Source organism: Cephus cinctus, unplaced genomic scaffold, assembly GCF_000341935.2.
Source record: "Cephus cinctus unplaced genomic scaffold, Ccin1 Ccin1_scaffold0457, whole genome shotgun sequence".
In the NCBI taxonomy this organism is placed as follows: Eukaryota; Metazoa; Arthropoda; class Insecta; order Hymenoptera; family Cephidae; genus Cephus; species Cephus cinctus.
This window is the reverse complement of record NW_014333134.1, coordinates 1196299-1217460: the sequence shown is the minus strand read 5'-3', so window position 1 is coordinate 1217460 and position 21162 is coordinate 1196299. Positions and strand designations below refer to the sequence as shown.

General features: G+C 37.4%; 5 protein-coding genes across 14 annotated transcripts; 3 read left to right on the top strand and 2 right to left on the bottom strand.

The window, feature by feature from the left end:
• Nucleotides 1–1079: 1079 nt before the first annotated feature.
• On the top strand, nt 1080–8603 carry LOC107267835 (ATP-dependent RNA helicase p62). Of its 2 annotated transcripts, none has more exons than XR_001537691.2 (7): nt 1080–1151; nt 1298–1381; nt 2561–3622; nt 3821–3999; nt 4118–4177; nt 5439–5922; nt 7187–7324. XR_001537691.2 is itself a non-coding variant. In XM_015739976.2 (7 exons), coding segments are annotated over exons 2-7 (1656 nt in total). In that variant the 5' UTR covers nt 1081–1151; nt 1298–1379; the 3' UTR covers nt 7677–8603. The 2 variants fall into 2 exon arrangements, 1 of the variants encoding a protein (XP_015595462.1); XM_015739976.2 differs by lacking the exon at nt 5439–5922 and adding an exon at nt 7570–8603 and having other exon boundaries at nt 1081–1151; nt 7187–7432.
• A 139-nt stretch (nt 8604–8742) lies between these two features.
• Nucleotides 8743–11216, top strand: LOC107267838. 2 transcript variants are annotated; one of them, XM_015739989.2, is made up of 3 exons: nt 8743–9346; nt 9417–9729; nt 9818–11216. In XM_015739989.2, the coding sequence occupies exons 1-2, from the start codon at nt 8789–8791 to the stop codon at nt 9702–9704; spliced, it is 846 nt and encodes a 281-aa protein (XP_015595475.1). In that variant the 5' UTR covers nt 8743–8788; the 3' UTR covers nt 9705–9729; nt 9818–11216. The 2 variants fall into 2 exon arrangements, with proteins under 2 accessions (XP_015595475.1, XP_015595474.1); XM_015739988.2 differs by having other exon boundaries at nt 9417–11216.
• Nucleotides 9765–11073, bottom strand: LOC107267734 (high choriolytic enzyme 1). The gene is given in 6 exon segments (XM_015739759.2): nt 9765–10067; nt 10153–10349; nt 10410–10533; nt 10617–10719; nt 10796–10914; nt 11007–11073. Coding segments are annotated over 6 exon segments (882 nt in total). The 3' UTR covers nt 9765–9795.
• Nucleotides 11217–11357: 141 nt separating the features above from the next.
• On the top strand, nt 11358–14550 carry LOC107267837 (mitochondrial thiamine pyrophosphate carrier). 7 transcript variants are annotated; one of them, XM_015739982.2, is made up of 6 exons: nt 11358–12152; nt 12248–12304; nt 12721–12864; nt 12935–13087; nt 13170–13369; nt 13430–13880. In XM_015739982.2, exons 2-6 carry the CDS (start codon nt 12290–12292, stop codon nt 13878–13880), a joined length of 963 nt encoding a protein of 320 aa, XP_015595468.1. In that variant the 5' UTR covers nt 11358–12152; nt 12248–12289. The 7 variants fall into 7 exon arrangements, with proteins under 7 accessions (XP_015595468.1, XP_015595472.1, XP_024940948.1 ...); XM_015739986.2 differs by lacking the exon at nt 12248–12304 and having other exon boundaries at nt 11358–11869; XM_025085180.1 differs by lacking the exon at nt 12248–12304 and having other exon boundaries at nt 11358–11874.
• Nucleotides 14448–20549, bottom strand: LOC107267836. 2 transcript variants are annotated; one of them, XM_015739978.2, is made up of 6 exons: nt 20426–20549; nt 20012–20352; nt 19197–19664; nt 16287–16527; nt 15795–16196; nt 14448–15710 (listed from the first exon to the last, which is right to left on the bottom strand). In XM_015739978.2, the coding sequence occupies exons 4-6, from the start codon at nt 16524–16526 to the stop codon at nt 14955–14957; spliced, it is 1398 nt and encodes a 465-aa protein (XP_015595464.1). In that variant the 5' UTR covers nt 16527; nt 19197–19664; nt 20012–20352; nt 20426–20549; the 3' UTR covers nt 14448–14954. The 2 variants fall into 2 exon arrangements, with proteins under 2 accessions (XP_015595464.1, XP_024940946.1); XM_025085178.1 differs by lacking the exons at nt 19197–19664; nt 20012–20352; nt 20426–20549 and adding an exon at nt 17455–18257 and having other exon boundaries at nt 16287–17126.
• Between the last annotated feature and the right edge of the window lie 613 nt (nt 20550–21162).

Here is a 21162-nt window from a genome sequence, read left to right as displayed (position 1 = left end):
GAAATGCAAATATCAATTACATTTGAGGAAATTCTATTGCGAAGAGCATATCACCTCTTGCGAGCTTCAGAAGAAGTTTCAATGTTTCATATTATATTAATGTAAGTTCTGGAAAGTTTAGTACTCAGAAAGGAAAAAAATCAAAATATTATGCACTTTTCATATCCAATTCCAAAGAGCTAGACTTATTTGTTGCTATGCGTGAGAACCACTGTACTGTCTATAACCTTGAATAAATATAAACGGAGCTCTCATCCACTTTTCCTTGGAACGTAGGATCAAAGAGATGATTAATTCTCGTTATTCTTCTACCCTGGAATTCGAGTTAGATCGAAACTGAATCTGCTTAAAGAAAATTTCGTCTGTTAATTATTAATAGCTTGGGCAATCTTTCACATGAGATATTTCTAAAGAAAACTCGTCTCCCTTTTCCATGGCAAAGAATTAATCAGCAGGTTCCATGAGAATCACTGATAATGAGGTTTACTGGAAATACAGTGTTTCTCATGCATTAGCATCTATGCTTCTTCTGGAATAGGCAATTTAAGGTAAATTTAGGATACACCTTTGCACAGTAATTAAAATTGGAACTAAAATATTCCGACGTTTGTTCTTCAGACGAACGAAAGCCATGCTAGACATAAAATAAGAAGAAACCGAAATACTTTACACAGGTATCACCCAGCAACCCGGCATTCAACATTATATATTGATCTGATTAGACAGATTTAAATAAAACAAAGAAAATCGTAGGAAGGACTAAGAGTACATTTTTATTTAGAATTTAAACAATTGTTCAAGTAAATCTCCAATATTTAACTTTACGCGTCAAAATAGACAAAACAGAGTTCTACTAGAGTAAGCAATATTTGTATGCATTCTAATTGGTCCCAATGGCTGCCATATTGATACGAAAAAAATAGGACAGCCATAGAGATTTGCTAGTAGCTGTCCAATCCCAGGCATAGAAACTAGCCTTAAGGCATGCTTGAAAGAAAAATCGTTAGTACACCGGAACTTGCGCAGTTAACAAAGTTAGACGGTCTGCGCCGAGGTCTTTTCCCCCACCATGGTTACCAGGGTACTGACATTTGGCGAGTCACATCCGCCGTCACCGCTACTCGCTCTTTCCGTCCCTAGCAGCGGCCGAAGTAAGTTGTGTTTCTCGTGGCTCCTTGAATTACTTTGAGTTTCTTCCGTTTTCGTTGCGCACGAGTACGGTTCTTTGTATCCTCAAACGGGAAACAAAGACTAGAGAAATCTCTGGTGAACTAACGGAAGTAATCTATTATTGCAGAAATCTAGAGCCGCTTTAAATTGGGTGCAAGCAAGACTTGTTGGAAAATCATTTTCTGGGACAGAAGCATTAGATATCAAATATGTAAGTAGAACTTTGTATTTTCTCTTCCGTGATAGGTGAACGGTTTGGTTTTTCAGTCACTTTTTTTTCTAATCTCGATTCTTTGTCCGCGTTCTGTTAAGGGCTTCTCGAGCTCCTGCCATTTTATGGCCTTGGCCCTGGGTCTGAGGCACGTGTAAGAGCAGGCGCGATATTATCGATTAGTAACTATCATCGTAGACAATTATAATAAGTCTGACCGTGATAACGTTATCTCTGGCAACATTCTCGTACAGCATGGCCTATTTGGTAGAGTATATTTGCGAAGAAAATGGTTTCGCGTATGACGGCCATTGTGCCTCGTTTCACGTTGATTTCACTTTACGAAATATTACACGTGAATCATTGCTTGAAGCTCAATTTATTTACCAATATCATTTTTTATCATTATGCCTTTCCTTCGTAACAACGTTTTAAAATTATTTACGCAATACCTTGTCGATTGGAAATTGTTTTCGAATATTGTCCATTGCAGTAGAACATAGCGTGGCACAAAATGGCTACTTTGCACATCGATCGATGCTTCATCAAAAGCATAAGGACGCACGGAAGTTTCGTTGCATCATATTTCATGACAAAGAATATATCTACAAGAAATTTATTGATCTTCCTTTTTTGAAATATACATTTTCAATTGACAGAATAATTTGTATCGTGAATCAACCCGTGATTTAATTGTATATAATGTTCTTATAAAAGTGCCGAGGAATACGTGGCAATTATGTAACCATCAAGTTACGCAACTTTGCGTTAAAAGCTAATCAGAAAATTCGCGTCTTCTTGTTAAGGTGACAGTTGCACAAAATGGCGGATCTTATATTGTTAGAGAGCGTCAAGCGTTGAGCGTTACTTTAGGCACTGGCAAGCTGCTGCTTGTAGTTTGAAATGTCGAAAATCTTTGTATTCTTTGGATTACAATTTTTGTTTAACTATAATGAAAACCTCTCATTTTGGCATGCCTCCACCCCGTACCTCGGTGGAGCATGAATGCTTGTGGGAGGAATAGTAACGGTCGTGAACTTATGCCTTCGGTGTCCACACATATCACGTCTGGATCCCATCCTCGGTGTTCACTACATTTATTTTACGAATAATTATTTAATATTGAAATATTACTAGGCACATTTTGTAACGGATTGAATTTTTAACAATGTGTGTCAGGACTTACGGAGCATCGACCGGTGGATATCGTAACAGCAGTGCAGGACACCGCGGTGCCAGTGGAGGTCAACGTAATGGATATGGCGGAGGTGGTGGGGGTGGAGGTGGCGGCGCTTCCGGGGGTCGATTCGGAAGTCGCGGAGGATCTGGTGCGGGAGGCGGCGGTCGTGGTGGACGAGGTGGTGGCGCTGGCAGTAACCTAAGGAAACCTAATTGGGAGTACGAAAGCCTGAAACCATTCAAGAAGGATTTCTATGTGCCACATCCTAATGTTCAGACTCGTCATCCTCAAGAGGTTGAGATTTTCAGAGAAGAGAAGCAGATCACTCTCAAAGGAGAGAAGATTCCAAATCCTATTCAGTATTTTGAGGAGGGCAACTTCCCCGACTACGTTATGCAGGGTATTCGCAAGCAAGGTTTCTCGGAACCTACTGCTATTCAGGCTCAAGGATGGCCCATTGCTATGTCCGGCCGTAATATGGTTGGCATAGCTCAAACTGGCTCTGGCAAGACCCTTGGCTACATTCTGCCAGCTATTGTTCATATCAACAGCCAGCAACCATTAAACCGTGGAGATGGTCCCATTGCACTTGTTCTCGCTCCCACCAGAGAACTTGCTCAACAAATTCAGACAGTAGCTAATGACTTTGGCTCGCTGTCCTATGTAAGAAACACCTGCATCTTCGGCGGTGCACCCAAGGGTGGACAAGCTCGTGATTTAGAACGTGGTGTTGAAATCTGCATAGCCACACCTGGACGTCTAATTGATTTCCTTGAGCGTGGAACAACTAATTTACGTAGATGCACATATCTAGTTCTGGATGAAGCTGATCGTATGTTGGATATGGGCTTCGAGCCACAAATTAGAAAAATTATTGAACAAATTCGACCAGACAGACAAGTCCTCATGTGGTCAGCCACCTGGCCCAAGGAAGTTAGAAACCTCGCAGAAGAGTATCTTACCGATTACACACAATTGAACATTGGCTCCCTCACACTCTCCGCCAATCACAACATCCTCCAAATCGTTGACGTTTGCCAGGAACACGAGAAGGAATCAAAGTGAGTACGACATACTTATTTTACACAACTGTTCACATGCCTTCGAGAACTTATATTATGATGAGATAGACTAATGACTCCTTATGATTTTATACACCGCTAAACCTCTAAGAAGAACTGATCACTTGAATGTTCGAACAGAGGCTTATTAAAGATTTGGAACGGTAGTCTAACAAGTGCACTGAAATTTTGTTATAGGCTGGGCACGCTACTTCAGGAGATCGGTAACGTGAACGAAGATGGTGGAAAGACAATTATTTTCGTAGAAACAAAGAAAAAGGTTGAGAACATCACAAGGAACATTCGTCGCTACGGATGGCCAGCAGTGTGCATGCACGGTGACAAATCTCAACAAGAACGCGATTATGTTCTTAGAGGTAACGTCAAATTTGTAATATTACTCTTTATCGCGGTTAAAAATCAAAGCGTTTACAGGGCGCAGGACAATTTCACAATGTAACAATGCTAAACGTTGCACGTTTTTCTTTTGTTCAGAATTTAGAAACAAGAAGGGTTCCATTCTTGTGGCAACAGACGTTGCTGCTCGTGGATTGGGTGAGTCTTACAGATAGTTGATATTAAACTTTGTATCATTTCTTCGCAAAACATTTTGCATGGCAAGCGCGTAAATATAACGAAAGAATGGCGAGAGTCGCGCGGAATTTGCAAGAACCGCGTGTCAGGAAGCGTTAGGAAGGGTGGCGATGTAGCACAGACTGGTTATATGAAGTGATGCCTCACTCTTGGAAACTCGGCGCTTGGAGCAGCAGAACCTTTCGACGTTGCGCAATGCAAATCACCAACGGATTTTTGAATTCCTCCCATAATTATTTTAATCGAAATGAGGGTTGAATCTTGTGAATTTTCAGTACGCAACGGAATTGGGAAGTGCGTCTGTCGCTCCGTAACCCTCAGTGCTTGGCACTCTGGAGACTCCAAGATAGACGTGACATGCCGGATCCCTCGTCGTGGAGACGACGTAGGGTAGGAGGACGGCCAATGACACCCGGGATGATGTCCGATTAGAGTCCAATTAGTGTAATTTCATATTGGCGCCCGTGCGCACTAAATAACTTAGAGAATGCCTGTATTTGCGGTCCAAAATATTCTCAAACTTTGCATTAGCTCTAAAAGCAGGCGTAATAGAAAGCATTAGTTTTTCTTACCTGAACCTCGGCGTTTATGTCGTTTACCTAACTATTGATAATGTATAATTTAGTTAATCGGTAACTCTAGCATAATAGCTCTTAAACACTTACTCATACTTATTAACGTCTGCACGATTTCAGCTGCGCGCTTAATTTTACCTTATACTTATGGCATAAGCACGGTTCGATTCCAGTGCAATAATATTCTGTCGGTAATGTTTTATCGCGTGCTATGGCCAAAGATTAAACAGGATTAGTAACTAAAAAATATGGATAAGCATTAAAAGGAAATGGGGAAGAACCGTTGAATCACCATAGCAGCACTGTTTAATACAATTAAAGTGATTTTTCACCGGGATAAAGGTTACGAGGACATACGTTTGAAGCGAGGTGCTAATGCAGTCTATTTCTAATGCATTCTCAGAGCTAAGCCCTACAATGCAAAAGTGGCTCGTGACGAAGGATTGAGAATAGATTTAAAATACGGCTCTCCGTGAAAAGAAAAGGATCATTGAACACGGGTGGGACGTTTGCATACTGTATTAGAGATAACTTTTAAAAGGATTTTAAAGAAAAGAAAGAAAAAATTGAAAAACCTATGTTACTTAGTTGATAAGTGTGGGCATCTTATAATTTATGTTAATCAGTCTGGTTGTCCTTTGTTTCAGAGGCACATGGTGCACAGATTGTGTTGAGTGTGCGATGAGCGAACGATCGAAGTAGAAAAAAAAAGAACCATAGCTCACTCACTGTCTGTGCTCTAGAAAAGCTATATATGCAAGCGATATATAGACGACGTACATGCGCAAATTATATTTGCGCGTATATATTCTCGTATGTACGTAAATGTGCCTCTGTGTACAGCCTGTGTGTACCACGCGAGTAAGTAGGGTGGTGCCCGGGTACCATCGTGCTGGTTGGCTTCCGGGATAAAAGAAAACTCTGGTTTGCGTTATGGTACCAACCATCACACACTATAGCCAACGCTCAGCCAGTGCGAGACAACAATCTATTGATTTTGCTACTATCGCTACTCGATGGGGATGCGTGTAGGAACAGGACATTGCGAACTGAACTTGCATTTCAAGAAATAGCACACCCCGGGGGGCACTGTATGCGGTCACACGGAATGCAATGTTCAGCGGTAACAGGGTTTGTATTATCACGACGCAGCTAACATACATTCATACACATCTGAGCCTTTACCTAATAAAAACAGACGGCGATTTATCGACAGACGCAGTTAACTTTTTATTATTTTTTTCTTTATTGTCACGTGACGTCGTTACGACTTTTGTTAGATGCTTATGAGACTTTTGACTTTTGGTTACTACTGGACAGCCTGTAGTGACGGCATGGGAGTGGTCTTGATTAAATTTTTAATATTTTTTTTGTTTTATTTTAATTTGACATTACGTGTTTCAGTTATACCTGTTACTCGTCTGACGTTACTGGATTATTTGTTCTTGAGATTACCTTAGCGGACTTGTACCCGAGAAAAAATGTTTCTTTGAATTTTTTTGTGGTAGGATTTATTATTTTGAGTGGTGACGTAAGGTTTTTAGTTATTTTTGTTAATGTTTTTTTATTGCCACTTGTCAGTGTACGTGGTGAAATTGCGTCTGTTGAATGATAAGAGTCTGACTTAATAGTATACGTTGCTCATTCACATGGACATGGCAAAAGGACAGTAATGCCAGTATATAGGACTGTTGCTGGTTTTAATGCCACCTTTTAAATTTAGATATTTTTGTGTGTGCTAATGTGTCATGTCTATGCCGTGTATGTATATGGATTTAGCTGCATACAACCTGTTAAATGGTTTGTGCATCTCGAGAAATAGATTTATCTTTCTGTAACTCATGCAATAATTTGCTCTTCGCTTGCACAAGTCAAAGTCAAAAAACCAAAAAGGAGACTTCTCATGTTCCTTCGGTGTCAATTAGTTTCCTTCAAAATGTTCAATGCCTTTGTTTTTCACTTCTGTATATAGATATATATATGTCAATTCAATTCTCCAGTGCATATCGAATCATTCACTTTCACATAATTTTATGAAAAATTGTCTTTTTCTTCATTGTCACGCAAAATGGCGTATTATGACTTTATTTTCCCCCAAGGAACTTTTGTCATGTCTGTTGCTCGAGGGTGCACTCACGCCAAGGACGAGAAAAAAATAAATCACCCATCAGTAGAACAAAAGACTCGAGAAGTAAAGATTTAAAAAAAAAACCGTTGAGCGGTTCGTGATTTTTTTTTCGTGAATTTAATTCCGGTGCGTATACACCGTGAGCGTGCCATTACGTCCATTTTGTTCTGATTCAAATCAGAATCTCAAACATCCATCCAAATTCCAGATAAGATATGTCTATAGTTAAGTTGTCGAGCATCCACTACAATTTTGTTATTTCTTTAGACGTCGACGACGTCAAGTACGTGATCAACTTTGACTATCCGTCATCGTCCGAAGATTACATCCATAGAATCGGCAGAACGGGTCGCTCGCAAAGCACGGGCACCAGCTATGCCTTCTTCACACCACAGAACAGCCGACAGGCTAAAGATCTGATCAACGTCCTCCAGGAGGCCAACCAAGTCATCAACCCCAAGCTATCCGAGCTGGCTGCTAGAGGAGGTGGTGGCGGTGGCTACGGTGGCAGGAGTGAGTACCATTTGTTTTCATTGAATTGAACAAAAAAGAAAGAATACGTATAGCTGTGAATATGGTATCGATTGAAAGTTACCAAGACTGCTGACATCTAGCGTCTATTTTACTAACTACCCTTTACTCTTTGCCAGATCGTTGGGGATATGGTGGTGGTGGACGTGGAAGGGAGAACACCTTTTCCGGCTCGCACAAGCGGTTCGATAATGGCCGAAGCAACGGATACAGTAATTACAGTTGATTTAGTCAATTTTAAATTGATGGCCGAAACGGTATACCGAAGTCGACCTGCAGGGGACCTAGTTTAACTTACAATTTCCCTTAAACTGTGATTAGAAACCGAGTCCCCGCTGACGGTCGGACAGTAACCAACCTAACACGCCAGTCGATCGCTCGGCCGTAATCTTTATCCCAAGATATCTTTTTTTTTTTATTTATAATCCCACACCTACCCCTCTAGCTTTTGTTACAATTAGAACGTGCGCAGTGGGTTCTAAAATGAAAAACAGAATTTATGTTAGTTCAAATGACGGTCTTACTTTTTTTTTTTCTTTCATTGCAAACTAGACGATGCTCTTTTAGATTTTACGCAAAAGCCACGCGGGCTGATCTTGCTATGATGAAAAATATGTTTGAAAAATAAAAAGAAGAAACATCTACGTTTGATGTTTTAATTGACGATGGACACTTGCAGACTCCTTTCATACCGAATGAAGAATGTTGCGAGAACGCGTTATTTTTGGATACTAAGATTGATGGGGATTATACGATGACGTTACTTATGTACTATCAGCAGGGTTGTTGAGTTTGATCAATGAGCATCGTTTTAATATAGTTAGGAGCCGAGTGAGGCATATGGACCATTTACAAACTTCAGTATTCATTCCAAGATTGTGGAATGGTCGGATCGCTTTTGGTCATAGAGAGAGAGTAAAGCTCCCTTTGAGCTAAGCGAGTTTAAATATAACCAAAGCGTCTGAGCTCTAAGGTACAACTGATCTGACGGGTCGCAGTGATCCTTTAAAGTCTTTAAATTAAAATACTCTATTGTTTGAAATTCATTTCATCTTTTCATGCCGTGTGCAACACTATCCTAAAAGCTAGTATGCACGTAAATGTATGTCACAATTGAAGTACCAACAATAAAAGAAAAAGGAATAAAATGCAATTTCTTCAGATAAAAATATCTTTAATTACCTTCTCTGACAATTTTCCATATCTCCTTACATTCATTATACATCATTTTACTTAATTATAAGACAATACAGAATTAGTGGTGTTTGTACCTTATTTTTGTATATAAAACTATTCTCGAGAAATGTATGTAGCGCTGATTTTCAAATTTCTAATGCGATGAGCAATGTATATATTCGTTACGTAACGAGCTTTCTATCATTATTGATCAAACTAATACAGAAAAAAATGGAGGAACCGAAAAGACGATCTGTGCTCGACTTTATGCGATCCGGTAGACGTTTGGATACTTGTCGTTTGGTATTTTGTGCAAAAATTACAGTGCCTGCCGAAGAGATATTAAAAGTCTACACAGCGTTCGCAAAAGAGACATTTCCAGACACCGTCAGCGGACTTCTTCTTGTTTACCCGGATTACGTTCTGCATCTGATCGAATCTTCAGAGGATGAAATTTTTCAACTGTGTCTAAACTTCCAAAACATTCATCCCAATTGCCTTGGTGTCTCCAGGTGTTTTCCTGTTCAAACCGACGTGAGAAATCGTTTTTTCGATAGATGGTACGCAATAAGAGTCATCACGTACAATCTTACTGATGCCGATACAGCTCTAGTCAACGTGAAAGATAATTTTGAAGATATTACAAAGATTTACAAGGAGACAGTCGTCGGTCTTTACAGATTATATCACGAGCTAAGGATGTGTAACGTTACCAGTACTGTGAGTTTTTTCATCTTTTTTAATTCTTTTTTAAATATCTCATTATTAAATAATATATTGTATATTACAGGTACGCTTCATGGAGAAGCTAGAATCTCTCAAGGAGGATGGTCATCCTCTTCTGCCACAGGATACCGCCCTGGAGTTCATCCTAAACAGTCGTTGGGGCGACAGTCTACAGACTCTCATAGATAATTATTGGAACCCGACATATCCTGATGAGAATGATGATATCTGGCCATTCTCAGAAGTGACGTTGCCCTGCGTGGATTTTAATGAAATTGAATCGATCAAGATGGAATTGAAAAAATTAATAGAAGCTAGTGGGAACAATGGTGAATCATCTGGAAGTACCTAAAGAGTTTAAGATATTTTAGAACCAGGTATTATTAGTTCAAACAACTGGATTACTAGAGAATTAATATCTTTTTAATGTCATTCATAAATATTTACAAACCACGTGTCTTGCAGATATTGTAATACCTGCGTGCCTGGCCTGGCTTTTTTAGACATCCGTACAAATCATTTACTTTCAAACAATCCGTTTTAGTCATAGCTTTTCTTTGACCCAGTATTTTTTTTTACATTGTTGGTGTCAATGTTGGCTTCTTTGGATTTACACTGAAGAAATTCCATCCGTAATGCATAATATTTTTGTAATCATACTCATAGCTGTATGCCGTGTTCTCCAATGACTGCTTATTAAAGTTGATGCGAAATTCTGTGGAACAAGCGAATTTACGATTAAAGGTAATCATATGTCAATGGCGTATCTGTAATTTTAATTAGACTGTTTAATTAATTACGAGGAATTATATTCTCTAAATGCACTTTGACGAATGCATCTTTATCAGCTCGACTCTGCTCATGAAATATTCTTAATGCGTGTATCAATTCGTGAATTGCTTTTCCCTCGTCACCAAGGCAATTAGGTTCATTCTCATCTGGTGGTTGCAAGGAGAGTACTTGTGCTCCGCCGAATTTACCGACAAAGGATCAGCAACTGGATTAAATTGATATCAAATTAGATTAAGATATATTTAAATCAATCGTTGTTGTTTACCCTTTTGGATATTTAATGGGCCAAATCAATAAGAAATCCGGTGCTATGCCGTTCCAAGGTATAAATTTCACACATGTCATGTAATTCATATAAGTTATGGCTTTGTATATCGTCACATAATCGGGTATATTTATAAAGATATTGCAGCTTGCAGTTTTATTAATTAATATTACAATTAGTGATTCTGTTAATAATTATAACAAATATATGTACCGTACAAGGGACTTATAACGTAAGGAACTGTCCGATTTTTCCAAAGCTTATCAGGAAAGATATCCCAGCGTATGCCTATCCGCCAGTAATCAAGATTCTAGAGGTATATTAATTAGGTTGAATAACTGTTTAATTAAAAGTTGGTAATTATTAGGCAACCAACTCAATCTTACTTCACTGGACATGGCCATGTCGCCTTGAAATAAACCAGGACGTACTTTCGGATCTTGAGAGGATTCTTGTAGCAGTTTTAGTTCCTCGGGTATAATTTGCACTAAAATATTTGTACTACCTTAATTATTTAATGTAAAAATTACAAAAATATCTTACCAATGTCCCCTAATACTGGATGCATGGCATTAGGAAGAGAGAACTTCAAGTTACTCGCAGAAAATGCATCGGCATTGTTACACAGGAATAATAGAATAATTCGTAATACTGTTAACACCATCGTATTAAAAAAAAATGCAATCTTGACTTTGTTATCAATAAATGCAAAAGAAATTAGATTAAAGCGGTATTAAATTTATATAATTTTAATAGTCAGGAAATCCTGTATAACGTTCAGTAATAAAATCAGTGCTTCGAACAAGACGAATTCTAGTAGACTAATCCAGCTATGTTGATCGTCGTAACGGGATTACTAGTGTAAATGCGTATACATAGAATATCTTATGAAGTTATTAGCAAATTGAACTTGCCGCATCCAAGTTGAATGAATAATTTATTTTATTATTTTTTGCTGTATAGTTCATTGTTACTCGATGTCGCTGGCGTTAAAAAAATATGGCTGCGTCGCTACAAATGCTGGATGCGGCCAGTTCATTCGCGAATAAAGTATATGATAGAAATATGAACTACTTTTTAAATATAAAATCATCAATTTTAAAAACCTTTTACATTTGATGTCATTCATAGATGGATTGTGTTCAACAAAATTGCATCAGGTTTTTATATTATAATTGCGTAAGCCCTATATTTGGTTTTCAAATAACAAAATGATAAATGGAAAGTCAGTTGCGCTTGTAGATAGGCAAACCGCTATCATTTTTGATAATAAATAGATCAGTTATTCCCATATGTTGGTATTACACCAGTGCAGTGTATAAATCAATTTTGCCGCGTGTATTTGATTGGATGTGCGCCTGCCGGCACACAACCTATCTTACATATTCGCTCAATTATTTTACGTATAATGTGGCTATTTAAAACCCTAAAGAAGACCGACTTGTGGCAACTGTCTTCTTGTTAGGCAGCGTAACTTATTTTAGTATAAACTATTTCAGTTGTGTTTGTCATACTTAATGAAATAAGTGCTAAAGTCTAGTGTTTCCATGTGTAGAAGACGCCAAGCTTTTCACTGGTGCGATTGCTTATTCTGTTGTCAATAAGATTTGTTGTGATAGCAATTGTATGCGGCGCAGTTAAAATACTGATTTAATACTCGTTAAGGCTGTTTTTGAAACTATTGTACTGTATGTTTAAACTGTGTATTAGAAAAGTGCAATTCATAATTTCATAGGATACACTGTAAATATCTTATGTTTACCTGTAATCACCTGTTTGATAAGACTTTATAAATATTCCTTGGACTTTGTGTGCAATTTATGATAATGTATTTTCAGTTAGAACATGTGTGATGGTTGTGCCATTTATTTTATATTATCATGATAAATATTCAGGTATTAGTTGGATGATTCACATTGCTTAGCTGTCAATTTATATTGTTGGTTTCTTGTCCTTTCATTTATTAATTTGGTTATTTAGAGTTAAGCTAGGTTTTGTATTCAATATGCAATTTAGTATGGTCTCAACAACGTTTTTCTTATGAAATGAATGATAAATAGTATGACGATGGTGAGCCATCGAAGACATTGTTTGATAGTAAATAAAGTATTTTCACATTTTGCAGTCAAACCTTTATGTTATAGTTTAACTGTTGTAGCAATATGCTTATAAGAAATAATATAGAGTTAAGATTAATGAGTGATTACATTATATTCTTGAAGCTTTAAAAGATTAATTGATCATAATATTGATGAAATTTTATACCTATATTGATTAGTTTATATATATGTTAATATGATTATTGTAATAGGTTGGCATAATGCTATATAATACGAAGGGAGATTCCAATACAAATTCAGCTCCCAATTCTGATTATGCAATTGCTGGTGCTGTAAGTGGCTGTGTAACAAGATTCTTGTGTCAACCATTAGACGTTTTAAAAATCAGGTTTCAGGTACATTGGGAGAGTGAAAAACATGATTAACAGCTATTATTCACTATAAATTTCTATTTTATATTTTTAGTTACAAGTGGAGCCAATAACTGAACATCATGTAAGCAAGTATCAATCTATGCATCAAGCAGTGTATCTTATTCTAAAAGAAGAAGGTATATCAGCATTATGGAAAGGTCATATTCCAGCACAATTATTATCCATTGTCTACGGCATGAGTCAAGTAAAAATTAAAAATAACTTTATTTCTTTGAACCTCCTTTATTTCATCTCACATAAACAGATTGCTTTCAATTACTTTACAGTTCTACTCCTATCACATGTTTATGAAGTTGTCTGATAGATTGCCAGTGGATGATTGGAAGCACTCAACGAGTTTTGTAGCTGGTGCAGCTGCTGGTACGGTAGCAACAATAACATCCTTTCCATTCGATACAGTGAGAACACGATTAGTTGCACAGTCATCAAATCATCGAGTGTATCAGGGAATCCTGCATTCTCATCAGTAAGCATAATTTAAGCTGTAATCAATTCTGATAAAATAAAAGGATGTTCTTTTTTGTAGGGAAATCTTGCGAGCCGAATCTTACAGAGGATTTTTTCGTGGACTATGGCCCACGTTACTGCAGATAGCACCACACACGGGTCTACAGTTTGCCTGTTACGAATTTTTTACTGATTTGTATAAACGTCATTTCGATGAGTCTACAACAAGGATTGTTAATTCATTAATAGCGGGTAGTACAGCTGGTTTCATAGCCAAGACGGTTGTTTATCCTCTAGATTTATCCAGAAAAAGATTGCAAATTCAAGGCTTCGAACATGGTAGGAAAGGTTTTGGCAAATTCTTTCGGTGTGAGGGAATGGTACATTGTTTAATCACCACTGCGAAGGAAGAAGGTATGAAGGGTCTTTTCAAAGGTCTGTGGCCAAGTCAGCTGAAGGCTGCTGCTACTACAGCTTTACATTTTACAGTTTATGAACAAGTTCTTCTTCTTTTAACATACCTACGCTGATGAAAATTCTTGAATAAAAAGGTTATATAATATTCATACTTGTATACTAGACTGCTGTAGATCTGATTTTCTCATATTCGATAGATATTCTTGTTTATTAAGTCTGTTAGAAAGATGAAGTTCATCCATAAAGTTTAATTGTACGAATACTATAATTAAAAATATTAATGAATTTAAGTGTATATTTGGACATTTTATTTGTTCTGTATCTGTGGTACTTTTGCTAGTGTAATTTACTTGTATGAATAACATTAATACCGTTTCATATGCGATGCTAATTTATGGAAGGAAAATCTATCTGAATAATCTGTTATATACAAAAACCATTTGTCATTATGAATCTAAGCCAGGATATTTATTCGAAAATTTAATATTAATGTTTAATTTTGTTTCATTGAAGTTCCTATCTAATAATTTGTTAAGGTGTGGGGTCCATATTGTATAACTATATAAAGATCTGTCCTCCCTTTGCTTACCAAAAATTTTATAACTTTTGTATGATAGAGACTTAATAAGTTATGTTCCACATCTGTTAGTAGAATTTTGTTAATAATATTATACAGAAACTGAAAAAAATATTCGCTAAGTTATATTTGTAAAACAACACAGTGAATACAATCCAAGATATATCTAATCTAAAATAAATATCTATTTTATGTTGATAATAGTACATTGCACTTTCTTAGTCTCTAGACCTATTGATTTCTATGGTAGAGTTAGTAATATACTATTGAACATGTTAGCATATTCATTTGAAAAAGAAAAATATACAAAATAATTGAAGTGTAGTTTCAGTGTTGTTAACAAAGAGGAGTGAACGTGAAATTTCAGAAACAGTGCAAATTCAGTCAAATGAGTTAGAAAGGAATTTTTTCGTGAAACTAAACGAACGTATTGAGCAAAAATAAACAGTTAACAAATCCCATTGTTGTAACACATACGCGTTACGATACAAATAAACGCACATAATGGCTCATGTGTCTATCCAAATAATTTATTCTTCAAAAAAAAATATGAATGTCGATTCAAAATCATGTCGATATAACCATTCAAAATAAATACAATAATTTTACCTTATCCATAACTAATTGTGTATCCCATAGAAAGCATAAGGGTCTCTTTGATAGCAGGATGAAGTTGTCTTTCGATATAGCTGGTGAGAGCCTGACTGGCACCTCTGAGGAAGACGTCCTCCATTTCTCTGGCAACTCCTTCCCTCGACTGCCAACCACGTCCTTCGGATTCCAAAGCAGCCAGAGGTACCTCATCAATATCCTCTTCCAGTAGCAGCTCTCTTGTTTCCCCAGGATTCTCTTGAATAGGTGTCTCCGTAGTTTCCCGCTTGTAATTTGTTATGGATTCTGCCTTCAGGTAGACGTGATCATCCACGTTATTAGACTTGGTGGACGGTGGATCTTTTTCGTGAAGCGAAATCGACGAATCCAGGTTGCCATTGACGACCTGAGACGTATTCTGGTTGTCGATGAGAAGTGACCTAGCCTTCTTAGCCAGAGCTAAGGCGAAGTCTCTTGGTGTAATGTCCTCGACAGATCTTCGACTCCTGGTGGACTCTGCTTGGTATGTCTTTGTATCAGGTTCAATGTCTAAATCCGATGTTATATCCTTGGTGGATCGTTTTGTCCTTGTAGATGGTCTTGTAATCCAATCATTCTTTTTCCAGAGACCTAAACGAGCTTCTGGCATGTACAGTGCACGAACTTGTCTGCTTTCATTAGCAATTGCGACATCTACTTCCTTGGAGGCACCTACCAATTCTCTTGGTTCAGCAGCCTCATAATTATCACTCGGAGATACTGGCACCACTGTCAACTACAAAATTCATGATTGACACATGAGGAAACTTCTCAAAAAAGGATATTTTGGAATATTATTTATTTATATAAAGAGAAATACCTCATCATCGTCAGTATGCTGGGTATTCAAGGGTTGCTGTGGCGGCCACTTATCCTGCCTTTTAATTTGTTTATCCAGTCGAGTAGGCCGGCAGCCATATGCATAAATAGAGGCAAATCTTGGCTCTAAGAAGCTGGACTCGGTACGGATACGCATTTGGCCTCTGCCCCTTGCAATTGGACTTGTGTAGAACTCTATACCGGCTCGACGTAATCTCAAAGTCATTCTACAGGATTCAGCTGGTATTGGAGCACGATAATCCCTTGGTAGCAGGGATACCAAACCGGAAACTGATAAATCATTGAAAACTAAACGTGTCTCAAGAGAATTGCTGTTTGGTTCATAAATGCAACGATCCACGTGAGCCCATGGACTTCCTCTGACCCTCAAATCTTGTGGTAACTAAAAACAATTTTATCTTATACAATCAATGAGCTACTAACAATCTGAAAGTAAAGAAGAATATTGAACCAGCATAATGGAGACTGGTACCTTAACAGCAATACGAGACACAGACATTTCCAGAGGAGCTGATCGCAATTCCTGCTGATAAATTATACCAGCGTCCTCGTCGTCAATTCGAATTCTACGCGATGATTCCCTGTGAAGTGCATCTAGTGCACGTTCCAGTCTTCCACTGCATCCTTCCCACCCGCCAATGGAAGCGTGCGTCTGCGATGCACCCGAGACAATCAGCCACAATGTAATTGACATCCAGCGCCTCACTTGCATTCTACATCAAAGTGACATTATATAAAGAAGAAGAATCATTCATTATGAAAAGTCACGCAGAAAGATATTCATGCCAAGGAAGAAAGCCGAATTAAATTGGCCATGGTCTGTAGGGTGCAGCGTGTAGTGACATCCGCCATTACATAAGTTACACTTCCGCAGAGAGACTCGCATTAAGAATATACAAAATAAGACATAAATAACGTAGCTGACGTGTTGCTTTAATCATTAAAAATTCGCATTTAACCATTCAATATAAAAAATAATAAGAACTGTCAATCGCATGATAAAGGTACCTAGAAATAATTAACTTCCTTTACTGTCCTCGTGACAAGTATTATTTAGTGGATTATTTTCCAAATAACAATATTATATAGTTATTGCTATCGTATACAAGACTTATTGACACTTGTAACATTGGTAAAATGTACTGAATGCTCTACGCAGACAGGTAGAACAATTTCAGTAAGACCTGTATTAGTTTCTAGTATCAAGAGTTCATACGTCGCATATTGGGTCGTCGCCTTGTGGTCTATGTGCACGCGCCATTAAAATATCTCGAGAGTCGCATCCTGTAGAAACTCGGTGAATTCGCGCCTGCTGAAACAGAGCATGAATGCGTCTTCCTTGCTACGTTACTCGTCAACGACAATCCTCCAGTGAAACTAGGAAGCATAATTTGAACGGGGAGACAACGACTCGCTTAATTTGAAGCGTCCAAGCGAATTGCGTGCCAAGAAACTAGATATAAGACGCGCCTGGCAGTTACCAGGAGTGTAGATACTGTACTGTAGAAACACTTAGAAACTATAGATATTCAGGTAGATAGAAACAGCTGACTGATACGCTGATAATTAAGCTCAATATCCATATAGTAAACGCGGTGACGTTATTGTATTAAGAAAATTAAAAAATTCATTGTCTATACCACTGTGGTATTAATTACTTGACTTTAATTAAGGCTAATTGTTCCTGCCTGATGTATCATCTTTTTACACCATTTTATTCCTGACTTGCGTTCCGAGTGCGTTGTAAATAGTCTCAGCGTATCAAACTACTTTCACCCATATTTTACGTAGAATTTAGCCTCTTAATTTTCATGTACTTAACGTTGGCAACGTTCCGGAATAATTTTGCGAATTAAAATGGCTAATTGTTAACCGTTACAATTTGCGTGTATTCGATTCTAAATAAAAACATTGTAGAGAAACGACTAAAGCAGTTCCACGCATGCGCAGATGTGTTGTTGAATTTAATCCGAATAAAATCACGCGTTTCTAGATCGAATCGAAGAACCTTTTTTGTTACCGTAAGAGTCATTTATTCTATATTATACTTGGCCTCTTGTCAATGTCGGGGATACGTCGGTTCAATGGCTTTTATATAAGAAATGTCTTTCTGTGAGAATTTTTTGTTCCTAAGACTATCTAATTCCACGGGCTGTTCAAGACACGTGTTAAAATTCGTACGGCAACGTCAAACGACCAATTTATAACGACGTTTGAATTTCCACATTTCCCGCGATTGTAATTTGAATTGCGGATTCTTGTTTCTCATGCAATTCCACTTGTCTCTTATGTACGCACGTGCATACGTGGTGTCTTAACAGTTTTACATACGATTCGTATGCAACGCGTACATCCTGCGCAGAACGAGGGAACAGATTGGCAAACAAGTGAAGAGATGGATACTGTACTATGCTAATGGTACATTCAATTCTAAATCGATGATCTCTTAATGACTCGTGATATTCTATAAGAGGTTAGAAATTACATAGAGATACGATTGCTTTTACTTTTATATTTTTATGACGCTCAAGTATAGCTCGTGTGATAACTTTTATTGTTTTCTTATGACGAGAGATCAGTGACTTTTAATTATAAGAGAAAATTATGCGCGTATTTAAATTTATAATTTCACTATGTGCGAATGAGAATTTTGTTAATGACTATCTTTATATTTACATGATTTCATTTGTTTGATATATATATATATATATATATATATATATATATATATATATATATATATATATATATATATATATATATATATATATATATATATATATATATATATGAGAGTTTTGATAATGTTGAGTCAGCTAGTCTCGCTCTTATATGCTAATGTTCAATTCAATGTTGATTCGCTTCTCGGCTTGTTTGCGCTTGGCTGATCCGAATGGCGGGAATTTTGCAATTTCTCCAAAGAATTTTAGTTTGGATTTTCAACACTGTTCGGTCCTTCACGGAATGATCGATCGGCTGCGCACTGACACCCTTTCTTGTATTGTAATATCTTTGTACAAAACAAGATTCCTGTGTTGTCACACACTCGCGATAGGTTACTGAAAGTTTTGACAAACTTTGTCAAATTTTAGCCATTAAGCAAACACCTTATTCACGTGACGTTCAAAATTTATGTGTCAAAAAATACTGCATTCGGTTTAAAGCGTGACTTGTTTATCAAGTAAATAAGGTTCACTTGAATTTTTATTCAGTCAATAAAATAATGTAGAACGGTATTCGAAATTTAAGGTTAATTTTCAATTATTTTTTAATATTAGATAAAGTTTACTGATTACACGTTATTATCTGTCACAGGCGAAATTATAAATGTAAACAATTCCATGTCGATGGTACAGGAGTATAAAAATGAGTGAATACTCACGTTATTAATTTCCTTGTCTATGCCGGAGGATCCAGGATGCTGATAGGTCTTATCAATAAAAACGATCCAGTGAACTGCTTTATACCAATCCACGACACTGTCGACACTGGACAACCAGTGGAAAGATCGTAACGTTCGAAACTGCTGTCGGTTCCTCACGATCCCCCCGAGACGTAACAAACGTTTGCAAAACCTCGTGCAAGAAAAGGATAATTTTCTTTTGCTCTGGACTGTTGTATAATAATCGAAGTTTCCACGGACAACGTTCGAGACCGTTGGTGACTTCTGGCAGATAGAAGAACAATGAAAGTGCCCAAGAAGTGGCTCTTACTCGATGGCACCAGCCAAGAGTAAATTCAAACCGAACCAATGTGAACCTCTTCCTTCCTTTCATTCTTTCGGCCATTATGGAGAACACAGTGGAAGGTGGCGACCTCAAAAATACGCCCCTGGTAAGCGGCTGCGAATCTGGAACATTTGATTATCTCGAATAGATCTGGACCACATTAGGATGAAATGTGTAAAATAAAAAAAATTTATTTTTCAAATATCTATTAATTCTCAAAGGAGCGACACGCGTTACATTATTGATCGTTCCAATGACAACACAGATATTGAGTTATTAATTAGATATTAATTCGTGAAATATTTGTTACAAAATCTAGTCACTTTTTAGTTATTTATCAATGTACAAAATTCAACAGTTCTTCACCAAGATCAAATTATGGAACAAAAGCGAAGTTCTAGAACATTCGAGTAAAATCTAGAACGTCCATCTAGAATGAATCCTAATACGCTGAACAGCTCAGACTTACTTAAACGGAATTCCCGGAGTCTCTTGAACTCCGTAATTATTTATTTTCAATGGCGAAAAGTTCGGCAAACAATTTACCCGCTAACGGTTTGTTAAGTTTCTTTTTTAGCCAAGACACAAACCCACTTCTACTTCTTGTTCAACGACACCAATCACTCCGCTTGGCGTTCTTTCTATATCTCTTGACGCAGCAACACGTACTACTCTATGTTTTGATACTATGCTGATCGTGGCCAATCTTCGAATAATAGATAGCCATTCGTGTTTCTTGGTCACATCCATCGAGTACCGGGTCATTGACCCAATCAAATTCAACGGTGGATCTTCTTTTTACTTTTATATCTGAAAAATATATGAGTTGAAGAATTTCTGTGATGGATCATGTCTCTAGATATAGCAAATTTGGAGTATATACATATTTGTGCAGGAGTTAGTAGAGCGAGACCACAGAATGACAAAGTCAGTTCAGAGTCACAACAATGATCCCATTTTGGTAGAAGGTATAACGCGTTCAAATCAATTTCCACTAAACGGCCGTTAAATTTTGCGGGGTTGGCAGATGTTTTCTTTTTTTTCTTCTTCCCTTTTTTCCCCTTCAGCTCGAGTGACCACCCAGGCAAGATTTCTCAATCAGAATCTATTCACGCGTCGCAAATCGTCGAGCGAGAGTCAAACTCGAAAATTTCTAACAATGCCCATTGGAGCCAACAAAGACTTTCTACCCTCGCATCTTTCTCATCCTAGGATATAGTTGTCCGTCCGACTGAAGCATTGTGCAGAAACCTCCCTTAGGTGCGAGTTAGGCTGAGCTTAAGCAAAGACTTACCTCAATGCACCTACCGGGTGTCCCACGGAAAAAAAAGAAAAAAGGTTTTACAAGCGTAAATTCTATACGGACATAAATCTACAGTTCTATCACAATCGAGGGAATGACTCAATTTTTGAAATCTAGGAATCGATTTTTTCAAATATTCTAAATAGACCGTAATAAAACGTTAGGCAAAGCTGTACTAAAATTATGAAATTTGAAATATTTTTCCACGTCAAATCGCTCTGTATCGCTTGTAATATATCGGTATACATTAATTTTCAAATCAATAATTAAATAATTGCACATGAATTTTGGTAATATTCAAACGGAGATCATAAATT

What these genes read in the sequence shown, in the direction of transcription:
- LOC107267836 (XM_015739978.2), bottom strand. Translation starts at nt 16,526, where the DNA reads ATGCAAGTGAGGCGCTGGATGTCAATTACATTGTGGCTGATTGTCTCG. An exon ending in TGTCTCGTATTGCTGTTAAG is followed by an intron (nt 16,197 to 16,286) that starts GTACCAGTCTCC and finishes AATTGTTTTTAG; the next exon opens with TTACCACAAGATTTGAGGGT. An exon ending in AGCATACTGACGATGATGAG is followed by an intron (nt 15,711 to 15,794) that starts GTATTTCTCTTT and finishes TGAATTTTGTAG; the next exon opens with TTGACAGTGGTGCCAGTATC.
- LOC107267835 (XM_015739976.2), top strand. An exon ending in CGTTGCTGCTCGTGGATTGG is followed by an intron (nt 4,178 to 7,186) that starts GTGAGTCTTACA and finishes TTATTTCTTTAG; the next exon opens with ACGTCGACGACGTCAAGTAC. An exon ending in CGGTGGCTACGGTGGCAGGA is followed by an intron (nt 7,433 to 7,569) that starts GTGAGTACCATT and finishes ACTCTTTGCCAG; the next exon opens with ATCGTTGGGGATATGGTGGT.
- LOC107267837 (XM_015739980.2), top strand. Translation starts at nt 12,459, where the DNA reads ATGATAAATAGTATGACGATG. An exon ending in TTTTAAAAATCAGGTTTCAG is followed by an intron (nt 12,865 to 12,934) that starts GTACATTGGGAG and finishes TTATATTTTTAG; the next exon opens with TTACAAGTGGAGCCAATAAC. An exon ending in TTGTCTACGGCATGAGTCAA is followed by an intron (nt 13,088 to 13,169) that starts GTAAAAATTAAA and finishes ATTACTTTACAG; the next exon opens with TTCTACTCCTATCACATGTT.
- LOC107267838 (XM_015739989.2), top strand. Translation starts at nt 8,789, where the DNA reads ATGAGCAATGTATATATTCGTTACGTAACGAGCTTTCTATCATTATTG. An exon ending in TGTGTAACGTTACCAGTACT is followed by an intron (nt 9,347 to 9,416) that starts GTGAGTTTTTTC and finishes TGTATATTACAG; the next exon opens with GTACGCTTCATGGAGAAGCT.